The following is a 27,071-nucleotide window of genomic DNA, read 5'->3' as shown; positions in this document are numbered from 1 at the left end:
TCCCGGCGTGCTGCGAAGAACACTGTTCCTAAATTTAGGGTAGGTCACTAGATTAGCTATTAGGCGCTTGATATATACTAGATGTTTGGCCACGTACTTATTCTAAACTGACACGTGCCGTTAAGTGGCCGAATAATAAATTTTAAAGCCTTTAGGGCAGCTGGTAAAAAGAAAATCTTGCCTTTAACTGATTTCTTATCGGCCTAGCGAGCGGGATGACTTCTTTTGTATACTTCGATTGATGTATTTCTGATGAGGGTTGATTTACTTTAATTGTAGTAATACTTGCTTTCTTTTTTTCCTAAATTACGGGAAGCGAACTTTCACCGAAGTGCCTAGGCCCACCGCTACTTCTCTCCTATGACTCCACCGTTGATGTATTAAAGAATCCTGGAATTAGAAACACAAGCTACTTAAAATATGATGGCCTGTAGAATTGAAAACGAATGAAATTGTGCCCTTAATTGGTATGACTAGGCCCTTTCCCTGAGCGATAGGCATGGCATTAACTTACTAGCGGCTGGATATGAATAGTAACTAAAGGATAGATATAAGTGATATACTTCATTTTTAGTGTATCGCCTCTAAGAAAATTGTAAATTGACTTTGCACTATCCTGATAACGCTGCCTCTGATGTAGGTGTAATTAGCCGATGGTAGTAAAATGAAGTTGTTTAATCGAGGCGAATCGTGAGAGTAGTTGCCGAATTCACCAATTTTGGGAACTAATGTTGGTGAATGCTGTTCGTGTCCGTCACTGCATTAAGCAGCCGCTTATACTTGAAGCTGCTCTAAATGATCGAATACGTTATCTCTTGCGGCCGGTTTCGATGATACGTTATAGAAACATCTCGTTACTTCCATATAATACTGGCATGATAAATTATGGCGGTATGGCTGCGTATGGTTATATACGCGTTTTATAACATACCGTTTTTGTAAGTATGGGTTAAGCTTAAGTTATATCTTTCGCTAGTTAGGACTAAAGTGAAGAATAGGGAACTAAAGCTTCCTTGGTTTATAGTAAAGCGCATGCCTTGGCTTAATGAATTTTAGGTTTAAGACTAAAGCAATCTCCTAGAATTCTAGCCACCTAGAAACCAGCGTGAATGCGCTGCGCCTTAGTAAAGTAAGTTACCGAGTGGACACGTTTAGCGTGGTTTTTAAGGGCTTGGTGCCCATGTAAGATAAGGTTGCAGAATCGATCTGGACACGGTATGCGTCCGTTCCGTTCTAATGCGCGGAGGTGTTTCTTAAAATATTCTCTGGCTTTCTATGGCGTGGTAAAATAGCACTGGAAATTAGGTTCGAAGACGCAAAATAGACAGTGTCGATTTGTTAGATAGATCGGACTATCGCGCGGCTCGGGCGACGAAGATTAATCCTGTTTTGAGTAAGACGTTACTTTATATGATAAGGTCTGATTGTCGTTGGCCGTATACTAGGACTCGGTTTTAGATATAGTCCTTTTGGATGGCACCTTTTCGACTCGACCGAGGTCGATTAATGCATTAATTAGGATAATACGCTGCCCCATATCGTCTTTCTTAGAAAGTCTTAAGAAAGCCAATTGCCTCTTAGTAAGCGACTGACTTTCATTGAGATCCTTAGGCTCCGTTTCGTTTTTAGTAGCATCCTAAAACGATAAGTGTATTAGTTCCGTAACCTGACGACGTTCTTTAAGATAGTGAATAATTGCTTTCGGCTCGTATGTACCCTAGTCTAGGTCTAGTGGCGAGGGGTCGAGTTGCTTATTGATTTCTAGGGTATTAATTGTGGTAAAATAAACCTTATGGGCGGTAATGAAAGTTCTATTCTTTAATTTTGCCTTCTTTGTCCATAGTAGAGCATCCGTCTTGTCTTTAAGCTCCCCGAGCTTTGTGCTAGTAGCTTTGCTTAAAGATCCGTAGAGTTCTTTAGCTTCCGTAGCAAGAGCATCGCGCATTTACTTTAACTATACGATCTTAGGGTAGTCTCGCTATGTTTGTTTCGCGGTCGTTAATAGATCCTTATAGTGAGATAGGGCTCGGGGGTTAATATAGCGACTTTAGTGACTGATAATGTTTATTAACGTATCTTGCGAGGGTACGCTAAGGAAGGCGGCTTAAATATGTGTCTAGACGCGTTGGTTTATGTATTTCTGAAAGGTGCTGGCATAAGCGTGGCCTATTACCTGCTGGAGTAAGGGGAGGGATATCGTTTCTGAATAATACCTTAATGTTAGTCTTGATGTACCACCTTAAGCAAAATAGCATAACTTACTATCGACGGCTTCTCTAGTGCCGCGCCGAAGATCGTAAGGTCTTATAGCCCGAATCATCCCGATAGCTAAACTTAACCGTTGAAGATAATAAAGGTAGGTGTGGTACTTAAGAGGCTTGATGCTATGGGTCTTTATTCCTGAAATGGTTGAAACGGGCTGACGGTAGATCGGCATATTTAGTTTCTCTGGTTTGAATTTTACTTTTAGAGAGCGACGAGGCGAGAGTACTCTGGTTTTAAAAATATCCTTAACAGAATTGATATTGGATTCGAACGCGTCATTAAGAATGGCCATCGTAAGGACAAGGATTATGATATCGAAGATGGGTTGCTTTACTTCCGACATCAAGAATATTTTTCTTTAAGATTTGATCAGTTAGATAAACACGACCTAAGCCACGAGTTAACTTACCTTTTTGGGTTGCTATGATGGCCCTTGGTATGTTTTAAGTCTACCTCTATGATAAGGTGGTCTTGGGCACCGCTAGGGTTTGGTAGTAAAATCAAGCTTATCTAACTGTAACAAAGAGTTTTGAGATCTTTAGACCTAAGGTCCTAGTTCTCTGTGTTATGCATGCCTTCGCTATTAGAAGAATTGCTGAAGAAGTGCTGAATATTGGTTCGCTCGTTTTTCTTAACGTATACAAGCGCCCCTGGTTGGCTTGCGGTGTAAGCTGATACTAGCAGGAGAAAGGCTAGTTGAATAATTTGGCGACCATTAGGGTAGGGGGTCGCGTCTTTGGTCTAGTGGTGATGAAGGACCACGTATAAGTCGTCGACGTTTATGACTGGTTTCTCACTAATAGACATATCGATATTATAAGATGGTACCAGGTTCTCCTTTATGAACTAAGATCGTTTGGTTAGACTCTAAAGGAGTGTGAGGGAGAGTAGCTCATATTATTTATCTCCTGGTAGCATTTTGCATAAAGACTACGTCCCACGGATTTGCGGTAGAGCTAACACCATAAACGCCAGTTTTCGTGCAGGCTGCTGAACTTCTTGATATTGTAGTTGTCTAGTATCCACTCCAAGAATATCATAACATCGCCTTTTTTTGCCGTAACAAGAAATTGGAGGGGGTCTTCTCCTAAAAAGGCACAATGCCTAACTTTTTAGCTGTAGTTCCAATAGGAAGAGTTTTCGTCCACGTTTACCTTTTCCATTTTCTCTTGATATGGTCAATATTGTTTTTTGTAGAAATAGCATACCGCTTTTAAACGACGCCTTCCTCCAGATAGCGTCGACGTTGGTGATAGTATTCAGGGCCATATATCTACTTCTTTCTCTTCCTCGAATCGCTGGCAATAGACATGATCCTAGATGCCAAAATGGCCAGTAGAGACGGACATAAAGGGAGAAGCGAAAACGACCAGGTATAGCAAAAAAAAGTGATGGTATAGACCGTCACTCCGAAGAGGTTAGAATGTAGCCAGGCGCAAAGTTTCTCTTTATATAGAGAAGATTGGATGAAGACAAGACTTAGCAGGGGAGTGAGTCCCTTAAATATTTGAGAATCGGTTATACTATGGACTACGCCCTTAGTAAGAGCGTATCCTGAAATTACATTAAGCGGCTACAAGCGGAGAGCACATAGGATAACCTCTCACGTTATTTCTGATCGTTTACCCTAAGTGTCCATGAGTAGTCCCTAAGCAGTCCATGAGTAGTCCCTGAGTAGTCCCTAAGCAGTCCCTAAGCAGTCCCTGAGTACTCCCTGAGCGTCCCTGAGTACTCCCTGAGTACTCCCTGAGCAGTCCCTAAGTACTCCCTGAGTGTCCCTGAGTAGTCCCTGAGCGCTCCCTGAGTAGACCCTGAGTGCTCCCTGAGCAGACCGGAGAAGTGGGCTAATCGGTATCACGTGCCTGAGCGATGACTCAGCCTCTGGTAAAAAGGGCGCTAAAAACGGCGTCCTAGGTAGCCATTTTCAGCGCCCAATTTACCGTCAACTAGCGTTGGGGTGTAATATATAATACTGGATTCCTCCTGAGTCAAAGCTAAATGTAGGTAAGTTATATTAGGGTACAGTACTACTACTACTACTACTACTACTACTACTACTACCTACTGAATATAAGTTCATCTCTTGTTCATTGACTAGTTAATATACTTATCTTAGTACATATGATAAAGAAGAGGTTGATGTGTATTAAGATCTTGATGATGGCTGCGGCCGTAGTGCATAACTTCACTGTGCAATATCAGAAATCCTGACGGAAAATCCACAAATACCTTTTGTTGATACTTATTTTCACGGCTCTTTTTCCCTTCTACTGGTCAAACTGCCTTCTTTTTCTGCGATGACATCGTCCCTGTGAGCTGTACACAATTTCATGCTTTGCCAACACTTGTGCTCATTGCAATTGCCTAGAAACTCATCATTCATTCCATAGCACGAGTTCTTCATGCGGGTATACAAAGCTATATCTTACAGTGTGACGATTTCAATATAAAAAGACATTTTATTGCTAATCCTGAATGGAAGCCAAGACAAATGATTGCCCGGTATCCACGGGGATCTGCCAAACTCCGAAGTTGCGCCTCGCTAACGGGTATCATCATCATATCATAGAATAATCTCTGAGTCAACCGAACTACTTGTTAGGAATATCCAAAACATAGCGTCGGTCGACCTCCATCTCCTTGTCATCTTCCTCGCCTTCGAACTTCAGACGATAGACATCTTTCTTTGCGCCCATTACCTCGGCCCTGTAAAAGGTAGTTGTATCCGGGTATCGCGCAAGCACCTGCTTGCCCGTCGGGAACGAAGGCAAAGAGCCGCTCATTTGTGGGATGGGGATGAGAGATGAGGCTGTAGTTTTGTAAACAGCGCCCTGCTCGCCATTCTCATTTGGCTCAGGATCCTGGACATCATACCACCTGCAGGGGGAGCCGTCAGCATGCGATCGGGCGATGCATCCATATAGACATACCGTTTTTTGTGTCCATCACCGGAGATGTTCTTAATGATGCATTGTATTCCCTCGCCTTCCACCCCTTGCTTGTTCTTGTTGTGCTTGAAGACCACCTGAGCTCCCACGACGAGGAGACCACTGCGCTCAGCGACAGTCCCCTTGGTCCCCTCGGACCCTTCCTCAATCTTCACAGCAACCCCTTCACTACGGCCCTCGCGCGCCTGGGTGCTTGACACGCTGGCGCTGCGCGGGACGATACCCTTGGAGCGACTCGACTTGTCAACACCCGAGGCACCAGGAGAATCAGTCGCCGAGCTCTCCATATCCGACCGTTTTTTCCGAGATTTAGATAGTGCAGATGATCGATTCGGGGGCGCTTCAGCTTCGGAAGCTTTCCTCAGTGCAGTAAGGAGCTCCAAATTCTTGATCACATCGCATGGCTCATCCATCATGATGGAGCGTTCCTCCTCGCTGAGCTTCTGGCTCTGCCGTAGCCATGTATCAAGCTGGTCATGCTCGGTCATCGTCGGTTCTTGGGGTTCAAAGTCTTACTTTTAGTCCATATCGCACATGTGGGTATCCCGCGATCAGCACGCGTCGCTCAACGCGGGGGAGACCTAGTGGGTCGTCCGTTGCGGAGGTATTTGCGCGACGCGGGAGGGAAATGCGGAACTCACTGTTGCCATTCAGGGTAATTTTCTCTACCAGAGTCTTGATTTGCGCGGATAGAGCAGCTTGCTGATCGAACTTGTCTTTGGACTTGCGGATGTCCTGACATATGCGCGTCCACAGCTCCATCTCCTCATTGTTGCCGAGCCCATTGTCTCTAGGCCGGGGTCGATTACGAGACATTATGAAATTGGTATATCGGGTGCCGAGCGGGGAGAATGCGTGCCCGGGGTAAAGAGAGTAAAGAGGGGAGATGCGAAAGCGGAGGTCAGTGTTGGAGAGCTGGGGTTCGGGAGATTCGATTCCGATAAGCAAGGCGGTCGGCTCAACCGCGCGCCTGTTCTTGGCATTTGTACTCGAACTATACCATCCAGAATTAATATAAATACTATCTAATATGAAGTATGAGCTAATAGATTAAATAGATAGAGAGGAAAAGATCTGGAAGAAGGCAGTAAATGCCCGAAAGATCTTATGATGACAATCTACGGGTGAGGTACAAGGCTTCGAAAGCCTCGGATTAGCGATGACGCTGCCTGGTGTTCAGGATGGTAAATACCTATATATTTACTATCTCAGCGTAACATGTGAGCTTTATTGGTCATGTAATAAATAAACTTTGGTTTTCTAGAAGTGTCATTTTGTTCTCTGTTGTCGAAACCGTGTTTGAGCTGTTCCACCACCTTAAAGCGGAAGTATAGTTACTACCTCAACATGACGCTTGCGGACAATATCAGGTACCCAAGTACCCTAGGTAACATTGTCATTGTTTAGTGGCAACTACCACAAACAGGAATATTGTCGGATGACTTCCCGGTGTCCACTTGGTTTCATTAATAAAAGGAACCCCCGGACCCTGAGTGGCAGCTCACCGAGAGTCTTGGCGTGGAGATTCTGCGTAATAGAAAATCACTGAGACGTCCCTTCCAATCTACTCATTCACACTCTTCACGATGCAGATTCCATTGCTTAGACTACAATGCGGTATGTCCAAGTCCATATTCAGTTGCCAACTCCGCTGACATTTTCTCGCAGGCGTCAACAGCTACGACTGGGGTGAGCTCAAATACAGCACCCACGAATGCCCCGCACTAACTCCGTCATAGGCAAGGTCGGCGAGTCGTCCGCTGCAGCTCGATATGCGGCCACAACGGCGGGCCAGGATTTTTCGATCGAGTCTGAGAAGCCCTATGCGGAGGTGAGTGGATTTGGCGATTTTCCTTGGTGAATTCGAAATACTGACTCGTTATTCTAGTTGTGGATGGGCACTCACCCCTCCCTGCCCTCGAAAGATGTCGAAACCCAGCGCACCCTCCTCGATCTCGTCCAAGATAACCAGGCTTTGCTTTCGACGGAGGTTAGCGAGCGCTATGCTAATCGGCTTCCTTTCCTCTTCAAGGTGCTTTCTATTGGCAAAGCGCTCAGCATCCAGGCCCACCCCAACAAGAAGCTGGCAGAGCAGCTTCATGCGCGGGACTCTAAGAACTACCCCGGTAAGCGATGATACTGAGAGCTGTGATGCATTTGGAGATTAACGTGGAAATTTTGACAGATGACAACCATAAGCCCGAGATGACCATTGCCATCACACCCTTCGAGGGACTGTGTGGCTTCCGCCCCCTCGCCGAGATCGTTCATGCCCTGAAAGCAATTGAACCCCTCCGCACCTTGATTGGCGAACAAGCCACCAGCGAGTTTGAGAAAACCGTGAAAGGGAATGAAGAGTCCGAAGATGAGGCTGTAGTGCAGCGAAACAAGGACGCGTTGCGCTCCGTGTTTACCTCACTGATGGAGTCGCCTTCAGAGAAGATCGAGGCTGCTTCAAAGGCCTTGATTGAATTGGCAGAGAGCTCGCCGGCGAGCTTCGGCACCTTGCCCGAGGAGGTCGAGACCAACCCGAGTGACCCAGCTGAGCTGGCTGCCATCATTCAGCGACTCAACGGACAATTCCCCCACGATATTGGTCTGTTTGTTTTCTTCTTCCTGAACTTCATCAAGCTCGAGCCTGGCGAGGCAATGTTCTTGAAGGCCGATGACATCCACGCCTACGTGTCTGGTGATATCATCGAGTGCATGGCTTCATCCGATAACGTCGTGCGCGCGGGTTTCACCCCTAAGTTCAAGGATGTGGATACCCTTACCAAGATGCTGACCTACTCGTACGCGCCCATCGAGGAGCAGAAGCTCCGCCCAACGGATTACCCGTATACGGTACTCAATGCGACGGCATACTCGAGCGCCTCGTCATCGCTACTGTATGATCCTCCGATCGAAGAGTTCAGCGTAGTCAAGACCGATTTGAAGCGCAAGGGTGCCAAGGCGACATTTGATCCGATTGTTGGACCCAGCATTTTGATCTGTACCGGTGGTCAGGGCACCATCAGCATTGGCCACAAGACCGAGGAAGTTCGTGAAGGCAACGTCTTCTTCGTGGGAGCTGATGCCGAGTGCATTATCCAGAACACTGGAAGTGGCGACGGCGAGGAGGATGTCTTCACTACATACAAGGCATTTTGTGAGCTGGATGGTGAGAGCACCGCCGATCAATAACAGGTTATCACTTCTAATTATCAATAGCTCCTGGCCGTGCCAATTTGTGAAGAAAACACTAGTACTATGGAAATTGAAAGTAATGCGTGATGATCGGATACCGAAGTTGGATTCTTATGTAAAGTTCACAATATCGCTGGTAAATAATCCCTGCAAATCTCCGCCATTCTGCAGCCGCGGATCCACCGGGAACTGCCGAGGCTATAGTTGTTCTTCACGGACTCAAGGCGGGTCCAGGGCAAGTGCGGGGAATGGCCATTACTTGTACTACAAGGCCCCAGTTTTCTAGTTTTCCAATATTCCAATCTGGTCACACATACTTTACCTATAATGTCCACATTCAAAAAAGTCGATGTCCCTGAGCTGGGCTTGTGGGAGAAGGCCGATCTGCATGTTTCCAAGCTTTCCATCATCGCCAGTGCGCTCTATGCGACTTTGATAGGCCCTTTTCGCGGCCAAAGCTATCCAAAGAAGTTCAAGCACCACTTGCTGAGTTTAATTATACGAAATGATCCCTACTCCACTCGCCAAAAGCAGTATGTGTTTTACTTGCACTCAACAGAAGAAGCAACGAGACCAGGCGCTAATGCTAACATCTGTTAATCAGATACTTAGACATGTCGACTCCAGAAGCATACGAAATAATCATGAAGAAAAGAGGTCTTGTCCCAGAACAAGTATCTCTTCCTCATAACACAGAGGGCTACTGGATCGGCAACAAATCTGCAAAGAACGTACTTGTCTACTACCACGGTAAGCCATTGGCGCGTCTGCACTCAATACACAATCTCCTATATTAGATCAAAGACCAAACAGAACCCCAAAAGAAACTAGCTTACATGAATCCAAAAACAGGCGGCGGCTTCAGCATGGCCGCCCGAACTTCTCACATCGCATTCTGGATCGATCTCATCAAACTCCTAAACGACAACGGCCATGACATCGCAGTCTTCTTCCTACGCTACACACTAACCCCCCACGGAACATATCCAACCCAACTCCGCCAAGTAGTCGGCGGACTCCGCTACATCCTCAACGAAACAGGTCGATCCCCGTCAGACGTCATCCTAGGCGGCGACTCCGCAGGCGGTAACCTAGCAATGGCAACACTGCTACACATCTCACACCCACACCCGGAGATCGAGCCTCTCAAGCTCTCTACGCCGTTGGCGGGTGTTTTCGGGTTCGCGCCTTGGATCAACTTTAGTTTCGATTGGCCTTCTATGACCGAGAATGCGTATAAGGATATTTGTACCAGTCCGTGGTTGAAGAAGCAGTCAGATAGTTATTTGGCTGGGAAGGAGGGTGATAATTGGAGTGAGCCTAGTAGGGCGCCTGTGGAGTGGTGGGCTGATTCTATGACGGAGAGGATATTGATTTTGGCGGGTGGAGATGAGATTCTGCTTTCGCCTATTGAGGCTTTTGCGAAGAATATCAAGGTATGTTGCTCTTCTTTGAACTGGTTGATGTGTGTTTTGAGGCTAATCCGTGGCTTTAGTCTGTCTTTCCCAATACAACTTTTATTGTTGGTAATGATGAGTCCCATGACTTGCATCTTTATATTGATGCTGGTGTCAAGGAGGGGACGCACACTGGAAATGAGCTGCGACGATGGGTTGCTGCTCGTCTTTGATTGTGCAGTATTTTGGACAGCATTGGACATACGCATCTGGACAGCATTGTGAAATTATACTTGGTTCTATAATATAGGATAACAGCTGCTGGGATAAGTACGTATTAAAGTGATATTATCTCAAAATCTTATTGATTGGTTCAGTCAAATATAAAGTGAAAACGAATGTTTCCAGCAATAGCACTAAGCAGAGGTCGTATCAACTCATAAACAAAGCAGGATATCAACACCCTGGCTTCAAAGAATAGGCTCCACAAAACAAACGGTGTATTTTTGCAAGATTTCAACAATGCTCCTAAAATCCAATACCACCCATTATTAAGAAGACACCTTGGGTGCGTACTTCGACGCAGCGGCGTCGAAGAAGTCACTCTTCTCCTGGATATCTGCGAGCAAGGCGTGTGATGGCTGGACCTGCGAGAGACGGCTACACTTCAGTTAGCATGATACCAAAATACCATGGGGACAAGGGTGTGACATACGCCTCCAGATCGGTGCTTGGCTTCCCTGACAGCACGTTCAGCACAATAGAGTTGGCAATAAGCTCAGAGTCTTCGGGGTATTTCTCCAGTGCGGAGTTGAGCGCGGCTTCGGCTTCGGGGAGACGGCCGAGGTGGAGCTCTGCGACAGCCTGGCCGACAATGGAGAGCGGGGCGGAGGTGCTAGGGGCGGAGGCGAGTTCCTCGTAGACGTAGAAAGCGGACTGGTACTTCTCACCACCCTGTTCGTAGAAATTGTTATATTAGCATTGCAAGGGGAAGGCTGTCAGGTGGTCTTGTTTGTGGTCACGTACAACTCTGAGGCCCACCCATGACTCGGCCAGGTTGACCAGCAGCGAGTCCTGTGCCCAGCGCTTGGCGGCCTGAACCTCCTTGAGCGCGAGATCGGCTCGGTTCTGTTGAAGGTGGATCTGAACAATCAAGGAGACACTAAGCCAGACGGTGTCAGAATATTGGCTAGGGGTGTGAAGCATGCGACAGGATAACTCACGCCTCGAGGTTACCCTGGTGCTTGGCAAGAAGGGCCAGAGCCTCCTCACTGAGGTCCTGTGCCTGCAGGACTGTAGCAGCGAGAACCTCCACGGTCGCATTATCCGGGTAGTTCTCAGCAAGATCCTGAGCAAGCTGAAGGGCGGCGTCGGTCTTGCCCAAGACCTGTTGGGCCAGGGCCTTGACAGCGGCCAGGTCGGGGGTATCTTCTTCGCTGGAGACGGTGGCGAGCACCTCAGCAGCCTGGCCGGTGGCAATCTGAGCGCGGAGCTTGAGCACGCGAGCCGGGAGCTGGTTCTCTGGGGAGAGTGCGGCGGTCTCGAAGTCGATCACCTCTTGGTACTGGCCGGAGTGGAAGGCATTGTGGATGTTGAGAAGCTCTAGAAAGGATGTGAGTAAGTTGTAATTATAGCATGGGAGCCGTTCGATGCTTACCGCCCTCTGCTGAAAAGGGATCCATTTTGTAGGGTGATTGGGGATTGGCAATGGGGGGTTAATGCGGAGGATGCGGTGTTGATGTTCCTGGGCTGCGATTGCATGCTGGCGTTTATTGCGGGACGGGAAGGTCAGCCGAGGGAAAGTCGGCCGACCGCCTTCTCTATTGTACTTCTATATCTATGAAGCTGGTGGATTTTACGACATTATGTTATGAAGACGGGTCATATGTACGTCAAAGATTGGGACCATATTAAGTCACAGGTTCATCGAGACTATATCTGGTCACATCGTCCATCATATCCATATAGTCATTTGCAGCGATTTTGCATCAATCGATCCTTTCGTACGAAGTAGCCATTCAAACATTAAAGACGTGATATCACCATTAAACCACCCATTTCTGCAGAGTAGCTTTCATATCCTCCCAAAACATCTTTGTCGCTTTTAGCTCCCAATAGTGTCCGAAATTGTGCGGGACACCCTTATAGACATGAAGCGTAACTGATACATTTCCCTCTTCTAGCTTTCTAACATACGCGATCCCCTCGTCCCGTAATGGATCCTGTCCTGCAACAAAGATCAAATGTCGTGGAAGGCCTTTCAGGCTCCCAAGCAATGGGGAAGCTTTAATGTTCAAGCTCGAGGCGGGATCCGGATGAATCAGGTTCCAAATGCCGAGCAACCCATTTGAGCCCATGAAAATATCCATGCACTGGGTGTACGAGCGGAGGGACTCTTCAGAGGGACCATATTCGGAGACTGGGAAATTACGAGGGTCGCAGAGCATGGGTACGTTGAGGATGACACCATTGATGGGGATACCTTTATCACGACAGATCTGAGAGAGAACGGCACTGATTCCTGCTCCCGAGGAGGAACCTGCCAGAATAAGTTGATTGAGATTCACTTTGATGTTTGCGTTTGAACCGACAAATCCCTCTGGGGAATCGAGTAGGGCTTCTAGGACATCCTCGGAATCCTCGATCCAGGTCGGGAAGCGGTTTTCCGGTGCTAGTCGGTATTCAACACTGACAATCACGAAGTCGAAACGCGTATACAAGGGGTACAAGAACCACAATTCTTCCAAGTTATGATTGCCTTGAATCCAGCCCCCACCATGGGTGACGAACAGAACTGGTAGAGATATTCCGTCTTGCCGTATAGGTTGGAGACGGTCCAATAGTGGAAAGGACACCTTCACGTCGATATCGGCACCATCACGGGCTCGGACTGTGGCCGATTTTGCAGTATAGCCGACCCCTTCTATGGGGTGATTTTCGGCCCATTTGGCGTTAGATGTCGCTTCCTCTGCTCGCATGGATGCGAAATCAAATTGAGTGAAGTCGATTGGGCCCGACGGTGGTCCGGGAGTGGTCGAAGGCAGTGGAATGTCATTTTTAGTGGCGAATGCTTCCCAGTCTGGATCACTGGTGAAGTAGTCTGGAGTCGACATGGTTGATTTATAGAATATCTACGGGGTGAGTCAAGTCTTAGAGTGCGATCCGTTAAATAATAATTTTCAAGGAATTTAGAGGGCGCGAGGTGGGCAGTTGATGGCGGCTGACCGGTGCTGATGCCTATCGCGATAACTCGGATGACGTGAGCAGAGTTATATTGCCTCCTCGAATGAGCCTTCACTAGCTATCTTAGCACTCTATCTGCCATTGTCGAGGTTACGTGACGACGTATCAGAGCGCTGGATGCTAAGCCTAACAAGGCAAGACTAACCAACAAGGAAATTCTCAGCCCTAGAGGCCCGCCTTCTACACATGAAATTGTTCATTGGAATAAATAAATTAAATTCCTATATTTCTGGATCAAATTTATATGACTTCGTCGTCCAGCTGCATGATAACAACGTTGCGATGAACATATGCGGATACAAGACTGATAATAAAAGACATCAGTGGTACAAGGACATGCATGAGAGATGAGAGACCCCTTGCATACATACAGAAAGGTCAAAGTCAATTAATGATAAGAACATGCCAACGGAATAAAGCCCTGATGAAGTACATCATTTGTCTTCTCTGTATTGCCCACAAGCTCACAAGAATGTTACAGTCGACTTCAAGATCACTTTGGAAAACTCCACGTATAAACATTGAAAACCAGACAAATGCAAACGAAACAAATATATGTCACGAGAGACACCTTAACTCATTAAACCATGAAGTGATCGGTAAGCCTCTCTGCCACGGACAACACTATGTCGCAGCTTGTCCATGATGAGCTTTCCAATGTTAAGCTCATCATGAATAACCTGGGATTTTGAGAGAGAAGATACAACCACGCTGGTCGTCTCGGAGTACGGCTGACTGGCCGTATGAGGCTCACTGTCAGAGGTCTGAAGCGAGCTGCAGCCATGTAAAAGCTGGTTGTCATGTATCTGCATATGTGTCGCGAACAGACTATTGCCCCACTGACTTTGTTTGGGGAAAGGAGGAACAGCCTCCAGTTGGATCGGGAACATGCGTTTCAGTTCCGCCAAGTCCTCCAAGTCGGAGTAAGCGTCTTCTATTTCGCTTTCGAAATCTGGGACCGGGTCGTATCCCACTGTTTCCTTGATGGATACAGTTTTCTGCACCCATTTTTGAACAAAATTGTTGTTGCTTCGACCTTCTAATTTTGCAAGGTTGCAACGGGCAAGCCTGGAGCTCCAGCGAGCCGGATACTGCATCCAGGCAGTTTCATGGACTTCGTAAGTCCTTGGATCAATGAAAGATTTATCCCCAGACATGGCATCGAGCCAGTTATATGATTCCGGGGATGCGAAGTACTCAGGCTCTTTGAGAGGCATCTGTGCGATTTGATATCAGCACTTGCTTCGATGGTTGGCTGTATGTGAGGGTGAAATATGATATAATACAGTCTATGCGTACACTGAATTATGAATCTTAGTTGAAGCTTCGAAGAGAGCTGAATGAGAGAGAAGTGAATATATCCTGAAAGTGAGTATATTCCGAAGATAGAGGATGTGGTTGAAGAAGGAGAAACTCGCAGCTCAAGGGCACTTATATGTCCCGGGAAGTCATGATATACCAAGCCTATTTGAAACGTCGGACTTTCTTGAAAAGGAATAGTAAGCTTATCTCCATGGTTGCCGATGCGGAATACAGATTGAATTGGTTGGATTAGGCTAGTTAATGACCTCTACGGTGACCTTGAAGGCCGCCGCTCCGCCGCCTAAATCTAAATTTATGATTCTATCGTCCGTAGAGTGACATAAATATGACAGTAAAGTGACAGCAGAGAAGGTGCAAAAGTGAAAGAAAGGGGGTATTGGCAAGATGCGTCTCATCAATAGGAACTTCTTGCCAGACCGTTGACAACAATCACCAAGACAAAGTTTATAGCCGAATATGAATATCCAATGTAAATTAGAGATTTTGCATACTCCAGTCTGTCGGCTCGTATAATCAGACGTCACAGTGACCTTATAATACTACCCATGCCATGGAATCATTTCATTCCAATAAATTTAAATATAGAAACCGATTGTTAATATCTCTTTAGAATCTATTGTTGATTTGGCACGAAATAAAAGTTCTATTATCAAGGCATCGAAGAGTAGGTCGCCTTGAGCCTGGACTATATACACACCATGTCAATGTTAGATTGTGTCGCCATCCATTATAGCCAATTATGATACGAAGAATGTGACGGTTTTGCCCTTGATGACTTCGTGCCAAGCCGTTGACCCGTCAGTTCCACAAAGTTCCACACGACAACTGAAGCTGGAAATAAATTCCACTGGACCTTCGGGGCGCCACGCAAGAATTACAGTCCCTGCGCCGACGGCGAATGTTCCTGACATATTTTCCCAGTATTCTCGCCGGGGCTCGAAACGGATAGCGGAGTACCCTAGGGCCCCGGGTGTTAGACCAGCAACATTAGCCACGAGGTCACGGATAGGCACAGCACTCCAGCCATGACAGTCACTTCTAGGCATTGCGGTTGGCTCGGTCCACGTAGTCAGATTTTGACGGATCATAGCTGATCAGGGCTTTAATAACTCACTCCGGAGCTGATCATACAGACCTGTTATGCGCGTAGCCTCAATAAGATAGAAGGACATAGAATAAGAGCACCGAACGAAACTTGGGTCAGTCAAAGCTCGCAGAAGCACTTCTTGTGCCCGATTCCCAGTCAGAGCGCCAGACAAGATGGCGAAAACTTGGGAGTGCTGATTTCGCTCTTTAAGAGGACTATCCGGACCATCGACTAGTAAGTCTTTTTGGAAACAGTGTGTCATCACAGCTTGGTTCAGACGTTCCGCGCACTGACGATACTCTGTAGTGGTATCATGCCTGCCAAAATATTCGCAAACATCTGCTGCCTTCTGCATGAGGGTAACCTCGGTGGTAAGATGGGCTGGAAGTTCTGGCTACTAGCTTGATCAATCTTGTTGTTGTGTACTTTGATTACCCAGAGACTAAAGGTCAATCTTATGAGGTTCTAGATGAGATGTTCGAGCAGAAAGTTCCTGTGCGTCGTTTTGCTATCTGGCAGTGTAGGGATGAAGCCTCAGAACTTTGATCCCCTAGCAAACATCTTATATTCCCTGTTTAGCCTGCACCTTTATATCACTACAGTACAGGAGATGCAGGCTCATTATAAATTATATCTAAGGGCAACAGTTCGAATCCCAATATACAATGTTCTATTCAATATCTTCCAGGTACTCGGGAGTCGAATATTCCTCAAAACCGTAGCAGCGAGGCTCCGCGCCTTTTCCCCAATGAGCTCCACAGGTCGTTTCCATGGTTTTCTGACTTTTCAGCGATATTATAATTGGACCGCATTATGGCGCAATAATTTGAGATCCAGTCGCTGTACGTGCGTGTCCACAAAGCTAACGAATTAATTTGCATAGAAGTTACCGTAGCTGAGAAGTCTACAGCGATTGAATGTTTCTTGTCGGATGAATAAGATTCCAATATGAGATTACTCATCTATACAATCCCATGTGGTCTAGTGGTTAGGATTGCCCGCTTTCACCGGGTCGGCCCGGGTTCAATTCCCGGCGTGGGAGCACATTTCTTTTTTTGCCCTGCCGGCCTTTTTGCCCTTCACCTTGAACTATAAAAGTTCAGAGCTATTTTATAGATAATTTTCTCGATGACTTTTGGCTTTATTATGCAATAGGCTACCTATCTATACGTTAATTAGCACAGAAGTGTTTAAAGTATATATACGAATCTTAGAATGCGTCGACCAGCATCTAGTACATCCATGGAGAAGTTATCCTAAGTTGATCAGATAATATATTTATTGATTTTCAAGATCAAAGTGCCTCTTCAATGCCCTGTTTGAACAAGCTGGAGATGGCCGACTAAGTGTGGAGGAGTGGAAGAGCCAAGCTCGCTGCCTGATAAGCAAAGCACTATTAGCATTGTATATTCAAAGATGAAAAGCTACCTGGCTCAATTGATGACCTTCTTGCGAAGATTATAAATTGGATTTTTTCTTCCTTTCTATTTCTTCTTCTCTTTTCTTTCTATTCCTTCATACCCTACTCTCTCATATTCTCCTTGACTGTTTCTCAAACTTTCTCTCTCACTTTCTCGCACTTATACTTCATTTTCATCTGATCAAGGCCATTACCTGTTTTCAAACTCAATTCCAATTTCAAAACCAAGTCATTCACCATGGCAAAAAACATGCGACCAGAGATCGGCTTTTGCAATGACTCATTGCGAACTCCTTCAGTGATGATTTCCTTATCTCAATGAGGTTTCAAGAGCGGGTAAGCATTGATTCATGTTAAGATTTGATTGAAGACTAACGTACACCACTAAGTCCATCAAAAACCGCTCTCCCTCCCCGTGTTTTATGAAAAGAGAACAAGTTCAGCTCTTCCTTGGGTCCTTGACCCTGAAGTTTCTTTCTTCTCAAAATCAAAAAGAATTTGGTTTTTGATGTTTTCCCGCAATGAGGCGAGAGCGTGGAAGCATTGATTCAAGTTGAGATTTGATTGAAGACTAATATACATGATGTATTGGATGGTTTATCAAGGGTGTTTCTTGTTGATTCCTCGAAAATCAGTCTTGCCAGAATTGGCCTTCGTTGTTTTTTCTTTCTCACATGATCGATAGGCCCTCTAGCTTGCGAGTGGACTGCACCTTTAATCTATTCAATGATGAGCGACAATGTTCCAGATCAAGATAGGTCTTCTTTGTGAACAGTGTGAGCGACTGTGAATCCTACGTAGGAGCCGCTTTTCATGCAGCCCAGAGATACAGATTCAAAATCCTTTATGGGATCCACATCAAGGGTCCTAGTACAGAGCTTCTCGCGATCTTGTTGCCATGGATCCATGGTTTATATGTGGGTGAGATGGTAAAGGATAAGCTCCACATCTCCAGCGTCCCAGATTGGCTAGTGTATATAGTGCGCTGCGTTGTTTTGAGTACAAGCAGAAGAGCGAAGCTTACAGCGACCTTGAATCAGCTTCTAAGATGAAAAGCCTAAATGATTCGTGAGGCGTGCCCACTAAGCCTTTTTGGATCAGTTGGGTGCGATCAGGCGTCCAATGCTCGTTTGTGCGGAGGTGATGGACGTCATCCCGGGAATCATCAATCGCTATCTTCACCATAAAATTCGCACGCTTCCATTTGCTCTGCTTTTTAGTGTATTGGGTTTTGGACTCAAAGCCAAAGTATTTCGGAACCAAGGGAAATATGAAAATCCTCATTGTAGGTGCAGGTCTTGGCGGCCTCGCAGCTGCGTGCTGCTTTGCCAAGGATGGTCATCATGTCCAGGAAAGTAGACTACCTGCTGAGATTTGATTGCATCTCATAATAATTTTGAACAGGTCTTTGAGAAGCGAGATGAATTATCGCCAAAGGGAAGTGAACTAATGATTCGCCCTGGTGCGTCTCGCATTCTTCAATCCTGGGGCCTTGGAGACGCCATTGAACAAGTCGCGGACAATTGTCTCCCGTTCTCCATCCGAGACCTGAAGACCGGTAAGGATAAGATACGTGCTTTGCCAGCATCCCTCTCCAGATACCCGGATTGGGGAATTCATCGGCCTATTCTACAAGATATTTTCTACCAACATGCCATCCAGGCTGGGGCCGAAATTATCTTCGGCAGTATCGTGGAAGACTTTTCGGACGAACCAGACAGAAGGCCAAATTTACAACTTCGAGGGGGCAAAACAACCTTTGGCGACCTTATCGTTATTGCCGACGGAATTCGATCACGCTTACGCGCCAAAGCCTTGTTCGACACATCTGCGGGGTGGTCAGTGGACCCCAAAATCAGCGATTCAGTATTCTATGGCGTAACAGTGCCACAGCGAGACCTAGAATTAGACAAGGATGCCTCTTTATTGCTACAGCAAGTTGAACCATGTGTTTGGGCCGGTAACGAACGTTTTGTTGTCGGTCGCAAGCCTAGAAAAAGTGAATTCTGGAGCGGATTGTTCGGGCTCAATCATGATGATGGCCAAGCTAGTATGTGGAACGAGGTATGCTTTTTAACTCCTGCAAGCCATCTGGTAAGCTAAATACCCAAGGACGGTGATATAGTCTTTTTGAGGCAGCGTTTTGAGGGGATCTGCCCACCTCTTTCTGCGGTTCTCAAATTGGCGACCAAGTGCGATAGATGGAAAATTGCCCAAATGCCAAATCTTCCTCGTTGGACGAGCAGGTCTGGCAGAGCCATCCTACTGGGAGATTCCGCGCATGCAATGGAACCCAACGCAGCACAGGTTTGTCTTAACGTCGAGATTCAGGATTAATTAAAGATACACAACTAGAGTGATATGCTAATTCTCTAGACAGGGATTATCACAGATTATTGAGGATATTGGAGTATTGCAAACATTGATTTTGTCATCTCCTTATTTGGATATCTCAATAATTACTAGATCCTGGGAAAATATCCGAAAACCTCGGGTTGAACGCATAAAGTCCTATGCTGCTTGGAACACGCAAATGTTCATCGGTAACAAAGACCGTGCGGCTTCGCATCCAAAATATCTTGATGCCGACTGGGATTCTATCAAAGATATGGAGCCCAATTCTGCTGCCGATTTCACAAGCCCTGCATTTTTCAAGTGGGCCCACGACTATGATGCGGTTGAACAAGTGAGTCTGTGTCCCGCTTGGCTCATGTGCATTCCCTGATCCGAGTGAGAAGAGAATGCAACGACAATAAATAAATACGAAATCGCTAACAAGGAAGAAGACCCACAAATACCTGCAGGAAGCCAACAAAGCAAGCCCGAAACTGTAATATTTTCCTGATGATGAATACTATTTGACAATGGATATAAAACACAGAGCTTAACACTATAGTCTAGTGTGATGGAGCACGAAGTGTATCATCACGAGGATCTCAATGTTGCCGCGTGTCATGGAACATGCAACTATGTATGCAAGGACGCCAACTATCTCACAATTAGACCGTTTACTTTCCATATCCGCTTACATAGTAGCTCTGATTACAAATAGATTAAACCTAAGAAAAGGCTCAGGCAACTACCACTCCCCCCACTCTCCCATACCAACGAGGAGGGAGGTTTTTACAAGAATTGCCCCATTCTTCATGACGTCCAACGCGATTAGAAAGCCTAACAGATGCTTTCACCTATTGCTATGTGTCGACTTCACGGCGATGCGATTCGGCTAGTATCAAGGAAACCAGCACCCCGGAAGCATGGTACAGTTGGTGGATCCCTGCAGGAGCAGCCTCCTAGAGGGGGGGTTTATCCTAAAACACTAGCATTGCCGCATGATGATCCCTGTTCCGAAGGGAACCGGGTTCCATACAAAAACATATGATGAAGAAGGTATTCCGCTGAACCATCCGATCATACTGGCAAGATTCCACTGGTGATACTCGACACTATGATCTTATTTTTAACAAATGGTAACCAAGCTACAAATACCTTGAGGTAACGGACAATGTAGACATGATATTGACTTTGAGTACGTTTGCCACTAGCTAGACCTCGACATGTATACTGTTAATATCGGCGATTGGCGATGAAGATTTAATCGACGAACATTTTGTCATTTATTTCTATTTTAATTTCTATTTTGATTGCTATTCTAATTCTATTTGTTCTTCACTATGAGAAGGTAAGAAAATGATCTTTAAGAGCTGTTACGACCATTCGTGAACTTGTCTCAGGAAAGGATAAAGTAAAAATTCCGTTGAAGGAGAATGCTTCTACGTACAATAATCGGTACTCCGTGGATGAACAGAGACGTACTCGATATTATTCAATTGCCAAAAGGCGGCAAGTAATGAGCACACATACGAATCAGAGACCCATTCTGCAGGAGCCAGGTATACTGCAGTGCATATGTGGATTCAATTACCGATCAATATGCAAAACCTAAGAGCCTAATCATTCTATGTGTAACCTACAACACTGCACGTATATACAATTCTACCAACCTAGCGAGACCAAAATGACTCTAGGCATGCCCATCATGCAGTTTCTATCAATACGTTATTCGCCAACCTCCCGATCTTCGCCCCAGCGAACCCCTTTCATGACTCTCAATCCCAAGCTCCAGACTCGAATTTGTTTGCCCCATAGGAATAGTGGAATCCACAGAATCAGAATAGCTGCGCAGATACCAGCCAACGCCCCAAGTGCGTTAAGGTATCCAGCTGAATCAATCCAAGGATTTGTATAGAATGAAAGAAGAAAGCCGAATGCCGCTAAATGATATTAGATCGATACTTCTCTGTTAGTTGAGGGTGCATACCTTTAAAGCTTAACTGTGATACGACTACTTCACCCGCGATAGGTCTGTGGGCATCAACCGCGTACACAATGGCGATATTAGACACTTGTGTGATCACAAAGCCAACTAGAACGGTCAGTAAGACACACCATGAGAACAACGAGCGTTACTCACGCATTCCCAGGCCCAAAACCGGAACTATCCAGTGCAAAGAATTCTGAATTCCGACAGCATAAAGTAGCAAAGATACTGGGCATAGAATTAATGAGATGGTTATAGTCGGCAGACGCATTTCTGGCTCCCGGATTCCACCTTGACGTTGGGTCATCCAGTCTGCAATCTCATCGGACAGCCAGCCACCACCGTAAACACCGACAAAGGCACCGATGAGAGCAGCGACATATGCCAATCCACATTGCCAGGTTGACCACCCATATGTGTTTGTGAATGCGGTCGCGAAGTTGGAACAGATGGCAACAAATGTGCCGATGCAGACGGACATGCATAGTGTTCCCCATAGTACGGACGGGAGGAACAAGACAGGGAAAGGACGCCAGAAGAGGGTCAGCAAAGATTCGTCGGTGTAGGGTGAGTTGAAAAGACGCATTTGTTGGGCATATGTCTTCTTCTCTGGGATGACAGATTCCGCATGGGCTACTTGGACTTTGTTTGAATCTGTTTCGGTTTCATCTGTGATGTCGGCGTAGGTACGCTGATATGCTGTCTCGGGCATGGTGAACGTAATGAGAATGACCAAGGCCCAGATCATCCCGGCTGCGACGTAATATATAACTCGCCAGCTTTGGTGGATTGTGATCAAACCTGAGAGAATAATGCCGCCAGAGACACCGCAAGACAAGGCAGCAGAGTAATAACTGTATCTTGTTAGTCTGAAAACTTAACATCATGCTGTATTTGGCATCTGAAACACACCTCATGATTCGGCCACGTTCATGGAGGAAGAAAATGTCGGCGATGGTGAGAGGCGCAAGACATTCAGCAGAGCCACCTGCAAACCCCATGATTATTCGTGCCGCCAGTTCTTCGTTATAATCCCTTGCCAAACCAGCCCAAAGAGCGCATGCCCCGTATATTAGGAACGAGATTATGTAGACCGGTCGACGTCCATATTTGATGATGAGTGGCATGTAGACAAGATTTGACATTCCTTGCGCGAACGAGGTGCCACTAAATGCGTATGACATTTTGGACAATGCAGATGAATATCCCGGATCTGTTGACGAAATGCCAAATAAATCTTGTATAATGCCAATCATGTCCACGCTAGGTCCAGCCGCTAAGAACTGGGCCAGGAAAATGGCTGCGCAGGAAATTATGGCGATGTAGATTCGGTAGCCTCTCGACCTGCAACAATTAGGTCCTGATCGTGAGAGGTTGGTATTTTGTGATAATCGTACCAGTTCAAAGGGTCATTGGGATCCTTTGAAGGAGTCGGCACAAGTATAATATCATTTGTAATTGGATTCCGAAGCTGAACGCTTCCGAGTGTGTTCGTATGTTTTGCTTTCAAGTCGATTGAGTCCGCGCAGCTGTCATTATCAACAGTACTGCCACGGCTCTCAATTTCAATGTCGCTCATCGGGGGTAGAAGTCTTGTGCTGTGGAATAATATGCAAAAATGACTCTCCATATCTCCAGTCTATATAAGGGACGATCCTCGTTGGGACCCCCCTGTTATGGCCCACATGTTCCGAAGCTGCAAATGCGGGGAAACTCGTCAGCTAGGGCGATCATTAACAGTCGTCATTGACCCGCAAGCCATAACTCGGAATGAGTAGTTGATTACATTGCCAACCGCCCATCGATACCAGGATCAATACTCGAGCGTCACACGATGAGCCAGAATTTGCTGTTGGCATATTTCAGCGATTGAAACAACATTTAAATAAGGTTTCGCCCTGACACCTATCAATTACTTGATCGGGAAAGGTGGACAATGTGTACAGTGTAGTCGGGTCTCTCCACATCCCGACGCAGGGATATAGACACGATGATCACAATGAGTAATCAAGGCGAAGATCTTGAATCAACACTTTATGCCAGGACTTTATGCATTCATGTGTACTTGAAATGCGTCATCCATAATCACGCCAATTATTCAATAAATGAACGCAGCTTTTTCAATTGGCATCAATGTAGAGCATAAACCTTTGGGATATCAAGCTAGATCAAGCACATAACCTACAAGCAAGTCAAGGATGATAGAGTAGAGTTGTTTGTTGAATTGATGATTTCGAAAATTCTAATCATGCAAAACAATGACAGATCAATATAGAATGCTAAAATTCATCCCAGGACTGACCCAGACAACACAAACGGAATTCAACTAAAACCATTCACATGGATACATAAAGTGATATTGCCACCAAAATAGGCAGTTTGACGGTCTGTGACCCATCTCTACTGACTGCGGAGAGCTGGTGCTGGCGAGGCGGGACTTGCTCGCTTTGAAACGCGATATCTCGCTATCGCTGCCCCCTGGGCTTTATCGGCTTTGTTGTCAGCGAGGACGCAGCTGTGGCCCATGCAGATCGTAGAATAAGTTATGTAATAACTGGCGATCAACTCTTTCTGCCTCCCTTGTTCTCCTGCCACTTTTCTCGTTGCCTCGTAAGCTGTAAGTCGCCATAAAGCAGCCTCAGTATCATTTTGGCCCTAACAGATCTCGTGTCTCTTCGATGTTGTCGAGCTCCACCGGTCATTGCGTGCATGCAGCCACGTGAAAGTGGTCTCCTTGACCTTGTCGAGAACGTCGCCGACCGTGTCAGAAGGCTCTGAGATACTCCACTTCACCCACTTTGTCTTGGAATTCTACCCTGATTTTTCAATTGTGTAGGTAAAGTGTATCTTCCGGTTTTTCTCCATAGTATCAGGCATATCAGGCAGGATCTCCGTTTTATTAAAGTCGTCGACATCGGCAAACATGTTAGAGGGCAGAGGATTGGTGGGAAGCGTTTCACTAAGAGGAAGCTGGTTATTATATGTCTCTTAGTCTCTTCTAGGAACCACAGACCTTGGAATACTGATTCGGCCTCTTGGATGCTCCCAAACGTATACGTAACGGTCGCTTCGATGCCTAGAATTGGTGTTGAAGATCCAAGAACGCCACTGTAGCCTGTAGAAACTGGCCGTCCAAGCCCTCTAGAACGGCGCGTTATCACCCACAACGAACACCTTGAATTTCACCCAAGAGCCTGTCCTAATAGGCTCTGTCAAGATCATGGCTGGGCCCGTGAACGTTGTGGATGTGATATGTAACATGATGGCGACCCACGACTTATGGTGGATGTCCGTTAAGGTAGTTGTGTATGTGAGGTAGATATGAAAGATGGATGAAGAAGGGTAGAAGATGGGGGTTCGAGGAGAAAGGGTATTGTGCTCGAGCTTATGCTGCGATGCGTTTTCTGAAGTGTGTTAAAATGAGTGTTGGAGGTACCTTGAGGGAGTTGAGCAAGTGTTTGTGCATACCTATATATGTATAGATGCAGGTGTCGATTCAAATGCTGGTATTGACACGGGCTATTCAACTTCTCCGAAGAAATCCTGGATTTGGGTAGGTAATTTGACCATATGATAAGATTTGTTGGCGAGGTCCTCGAGGTTGACTTGCTTACCGAATGCAGCGAGCTGCACGTCTCTGAGGTTGGTCATCAACAGGATTGTAGGTGATGGAAAAGAAGAAGGGGAGAAGATGGAATGAGGCTATCCTTATTGGAGTGCTGATGCCTCATGGGTTGCCAAGACTTACTTGTATGGTGAAGTCCAACGGAATATCCCATCAGATCCTAATCTGTAACCACGCATTGGCCTTAGAACACAACATTGAAGCGCGCAGGTATCTCCTTTTTCCTTTGCGCTCGCTCACTCGTGTCTATTGTCTACCGTATACATACTTTTGTTCGCTTGATCTACACACAAAGGCTTGAATACTGTCATGGCACAGTAATCTAAGATTTAGACTTGATGTCACTTCTGGCTAAAACGTTGGGATCCCTTAATTCATGATTAACATAGATCCTGCAAGCTTATCAAGAATACCACGTAACCTCTGTTTCTCTTCCTCCCCACCGAAAATCATGTCGACTGACTTCCGGCACATCTTCACCAGCTGAGCACGATCAAGCCCGAAATGCTGGGCAGCAAGCAGATACTCATTCGAGACAGGGCTACAAAAGAAGCCCACATCATCTGTCTAGAGAACGGAACCCAGCATTAGTCTGAGACCACCAACCCAATAGGATAAAAGAGGAACAAAAGGAAGACTGGGCAAAAACTTACACACAAGGCAATTGGGCATTCCTCATGCCTCCAAGACCCAAAATGGTGATCCAGAAACCCCCCATCAATCAATTTCGCATGCACATTACAAGACATGCATAACTCAAGCCCAAGCCCCCTCTTCACAATTTCCGCCTTGACATCATCAGGCACATGAATAACATGACCCAGCCGGTCAGGCTGGAACGAAAGCAACATCGCCAATTCATCCCGCGCGCCCGAGGCCGGTGTCTCGGCAAAGTGCAGCGTAAGACCCAATCCATGGGCCTTCGCCCTTGCAAACGCATCACGGTATATAGTGACGTCGCCCTGCGTCGGGTTCCCGCAGAGATCGACGCCGACAACCCCGCGCGGCTTGTTCGAGATGGCAAGGTCGATTATTTCCTGTGCTTCAGTGGCTGTCGTGTTTCCGCGGTCGAGAGCTAGAATCAGGAAGACTGACATTTGGTTTTTGGTGCGGGATTTGAAGGTTGAGATTGTGTCCAGGACTGTGTTTAGGTATTCTTCTCGGGTTATATTTGTGTTTGGGGATGCGCGGGGGATCGTTCGGAGCTCTAGATAGCGGACTCCGTCTTTGTGGAAATCTTCGAGGACGGAGTTGGTGGCGTAGGCTAGACTTTCTAGGTCGTTGCATAGTTGATATATGAGTTTGGAGAATACTTGGAAGAAGCTGTTGGGTGTTAGTGGCGTGGTTGAGTTGGATGCATATTTTGCGCTTGAGATTTATTGCCTACGTCTGTAGAGTGTAGTCGACTTTGCCTGCAGGCATTAACACTAGCGGATCCTCGACTGGCAAATTCGGATCTTTTGATTTCTTGTTCTTCCATATCTCGTGCAGGCACTGGCGACTGATACTTCCGCTGAGATGGGCATGAAGCTGGAGAAGCTATCAGTTCAATAATTCTGCTTATCTGAATGACTAGGATACATAGAGATAGCAATATGCCTCACCTCAACCTTTGGTAGACCTTTAGTGAAGCTTTCGCTAACTTGTTTTGCTGAATCCATTGTGGCTAGGCTCCTTGTCCGCTAGAAGACAGTATGCGCAGAAGAGGGGCAAGTGTGAAAGATATTGCCCGCCTTACTGCCTTAACCGACAAACGACCGCCATCAACATTTGCAGCATATCCCCTTCATTATCGACCTACAGAGCCTCAACATCGATCATCTCTATGTACGTTGCTATATTATATCATCATTAGGCGATCAACCCCACACTGCTGAACACCCACAACCATGGTTCCAGCTCCGAAAGGGACGTCAATCCGCACCGGCCGACTCCGCTCGTATATTTTGAGCTCACACACTATATGTTTGGTAGCGAGGGCATTCCGTCTGGAAACAGGTCTCACATCGAATAGAAATGTCCCCAGAAATTGCTCAATCAAGGGACACTCGACCCAGGGGTTCCGGTAATTATCATAATTACTGGAACTGAGAAGCCCACCTGGGCAGGTGTATTTTCAATGACTCTATGACTTGTCCTTGATTCAAATCTTAATTCCTTGTTTCGCATCCGGAGTATCCTAACCAGACCCCTTTTGCTGTAATTTGTGTGTTCGGGTTCAGTTTCGCATAAATTGAGCCTCGGGTTGTTCCAGAT

At 46.2% G+C, this 27,071-nt stretch overlaps 10 protein-coding genes across 10 annotated transcripts; 3 read left to right on the top strand and 7 right to left on the bottom strand.

Moving 5' to 3' along the window:
• Positions 1-4,856: 4,856 nt before the first annotated feature.
• N7503_004274 (SAGA-associated factor 29 family protein) lies at positions 4,857-6,029 on the bottom strand (the record flags this gene model as incomplete). Its single annotated transcript, XM_057063821.1, has 3 exons — positions 4,857-5,142; positions 5,196-5,709; positions 5,855-6,029. The coding sequence occupies 3 exons, from the start codon at positions 6,027-6,029 to the stop codon at positions 4,857-4,859; spliced, it is 975 nt and encodes a 324-aa protein (XP_056924736.1).
• Positions 6,030-6,799: 770 nt separating this feature from the next.
• On the top strand, positions 6,800-8,396 carry pmi1 (mannose-6-phosphate isomerase pmi1; the record flags this gene model as incomplete). The annotated part of the gene is made up of 5 exons (XM_057063820.1): positions 6,800-6,830; positions 6,882-6,902; positions 6,953-7,044; positions 7,102-7,339; positions 7,399-8,396. The coding sequence occupies 5 exons, from the start codon at positions 6,800-6,802 to the stop codon at positions 8,394-8,396; spliced, it is 1,380 nt and encodes a 459-aa protein (XP_056924735.1).
• A 330-nt stretch (positions 8,397-8,726) lies between these two features.
• N7503_004272 (putative 6-hexanolactone hydrolase) lies at positions 8,727-10,029 on the top strand (the record flags this gene model as incomplete). Its single annotated transcript, XM_057063819.1, has 4 exons — positions 8,727-8,932; positions 9,004-9,149; positions 9,252-9,835; positions 9,895-10,029. The coding sequence occupies 4 exons, from the start codon at positions 8,727-8,729 to the stop codon at positions 10,027-10,029; spliced, it is 1,071 nt and encodes a 356-aa protein (XP_056924734.1).
• Positions 10,030-10,347: 318 nt separating this feature from the next.
• On the bottom strand, positions 10,348-11,478 carry N7503_004271 (putative Coatomer subunit epsilon; the record flags this gene model as incomplete). The annotated part of the gene is made up of 5 exons (XM_057063818.1): positions 10,348-10,456; positions 10,512-10,750; positions 10,823-10,958; positions 11,020-11,398; positions 11,454-11,478. 5 exons carry the CDS (start codon positions 11,476-11,478, stop codon positions 10,348-10,350), a joined length of 888 nt encoding a protein of 295 aa, XP_056924733.1.
• Positions 11,479-11,841: 363 nt separating this feature from the next.
• N7503_004270 (alpha/beta hydrolase) lies at positions 11,842-12,909 on the bottom strand (the record flags this gene model as incomplete). The annotated part of the gene is made up of 1 exon (XM_057063817.1): positions 11,842-12,909. The coding sequence occupies one exon, from the start codon at positions 12,907-12,909 to the stop codon at positions 11,842-11,844; it is 1,068 nt and encodes a 355-aa protein (XP_056924732.1).
• A 702-nt stretch (positions 12,910-13,611) lies between these two features.
• Positions 13,612-14,256, bottom strand: N7503_004269 (uncharacterized protein; the record flags this gene model as incomplete). The annotated part of the gene is made up of 1 exon (XM_057063816.1): positions 13,612-14,256. One exon carries the CDS (start codon positions 14,254-14,256, stop codon positions 13,612-13,614), a length of 645 nt encoding a protein of 214 aa, XP_056924731.1.
• Positions 14,257-15,099: 843 nt separating this feature from the next.
• Positions 15,100-15,804, bottom strand: N7503_004268 (uncharacterized protein; the record flags this gene model as incomplete). Its single annotated transcript, XM_057063815.1, has 2 exons — positions 15,100-15,452; positions 15,477-15,804. The coding sequence occupies 2 exons, from the start codon at positions 15,802-15,804 to the stop codon at positions 15,100-15,102; spliced, it is 681 nt and encodes a 226-aa protein (XP_056924730.1).
• A 2,335-nt stretch (positions 15,805-18,139) lies between these two features.
• N7503_004267 (FAD-dependent oxidoreductase) lies at positions 18,140-19,594 on the top strand (the record flags this gene model as incomplete). Its single annotated transcript, XM_057063814.1, has 4 exons — positions 18,140-18,154; positions 18,274-18,919; positions 19,071-19,176; positions 19,246-19,594. The coding sequence occupies 4 exons, from the start codon at positions 18,140-18,142 to the stop codon at positions 19,592-19,594; spliced, it is 1,116 nt and encodes a 371-aa protein (XP_056924729.1).
• Positions 19,595-20,928: 1,334 nt separating this feature from the next.
• N7503_004266 (uncharacterized protein) lies at positions 20,929-22,769 on the bottom strand (the record flags this gene model as incomplete). Its single annotated transcript, XM_057063813.1, has 5 exons — positions 20,929-21,143; positions 21,191-21,295; positions 21,344-22,044; positions 22,103-22,534; positions 22,588-22,769. 5 exons carry the CDS (start codon positions 22,767-22,769, stop codon positions 20,929-20,931), a joined length of 1,635 nt encoding a protein of 544 aa, XP_056924728.1.
• Positions 22,770-25,184: 2,415 nt separating this feature from the next.
• On the bottom strand, positions 25,185-26,476 carry N7503_004265 (putative adenosine deaminase; the record flags this gene model as incomplete). Its single annotated transcript, XM_057063812.1, has 4 exons — positions 25,185-25,382; positions 25,469-26,138; positions 26,203-26,354; positions 26,420-26,476. 4 exons carry the CDS (start codon positions 26,474-26,476, stop codon positions 25,185-25,187), a joined length of 1,077 nt encoding a protein of 358 aa, XP_056924727.1.
• Between the last annotated feature and the right edge of the window lie 595 nt (positions 26,477-27,071).

This window comes from Penicillium pulvis (assembly GCF_028828015.1).
Source record: "Penicillium pulvis strain IBT 33274 chromosome Unknown contig_1_segment0_segment0, whole genome shotgun sequence".
NCBI classification, from domain to species: Eukaryota; Fungi; Ascomycota; class Eurotiomycetes; order Eurotiales; family Aspergillaceae; genus Penicillium; species Penicillium pulvis.
The sequence above is the reverse complement of the archived record's forward strand: the minus strand, read 5'-3'. Positions and strand labels throughout refer to the sequence as shown.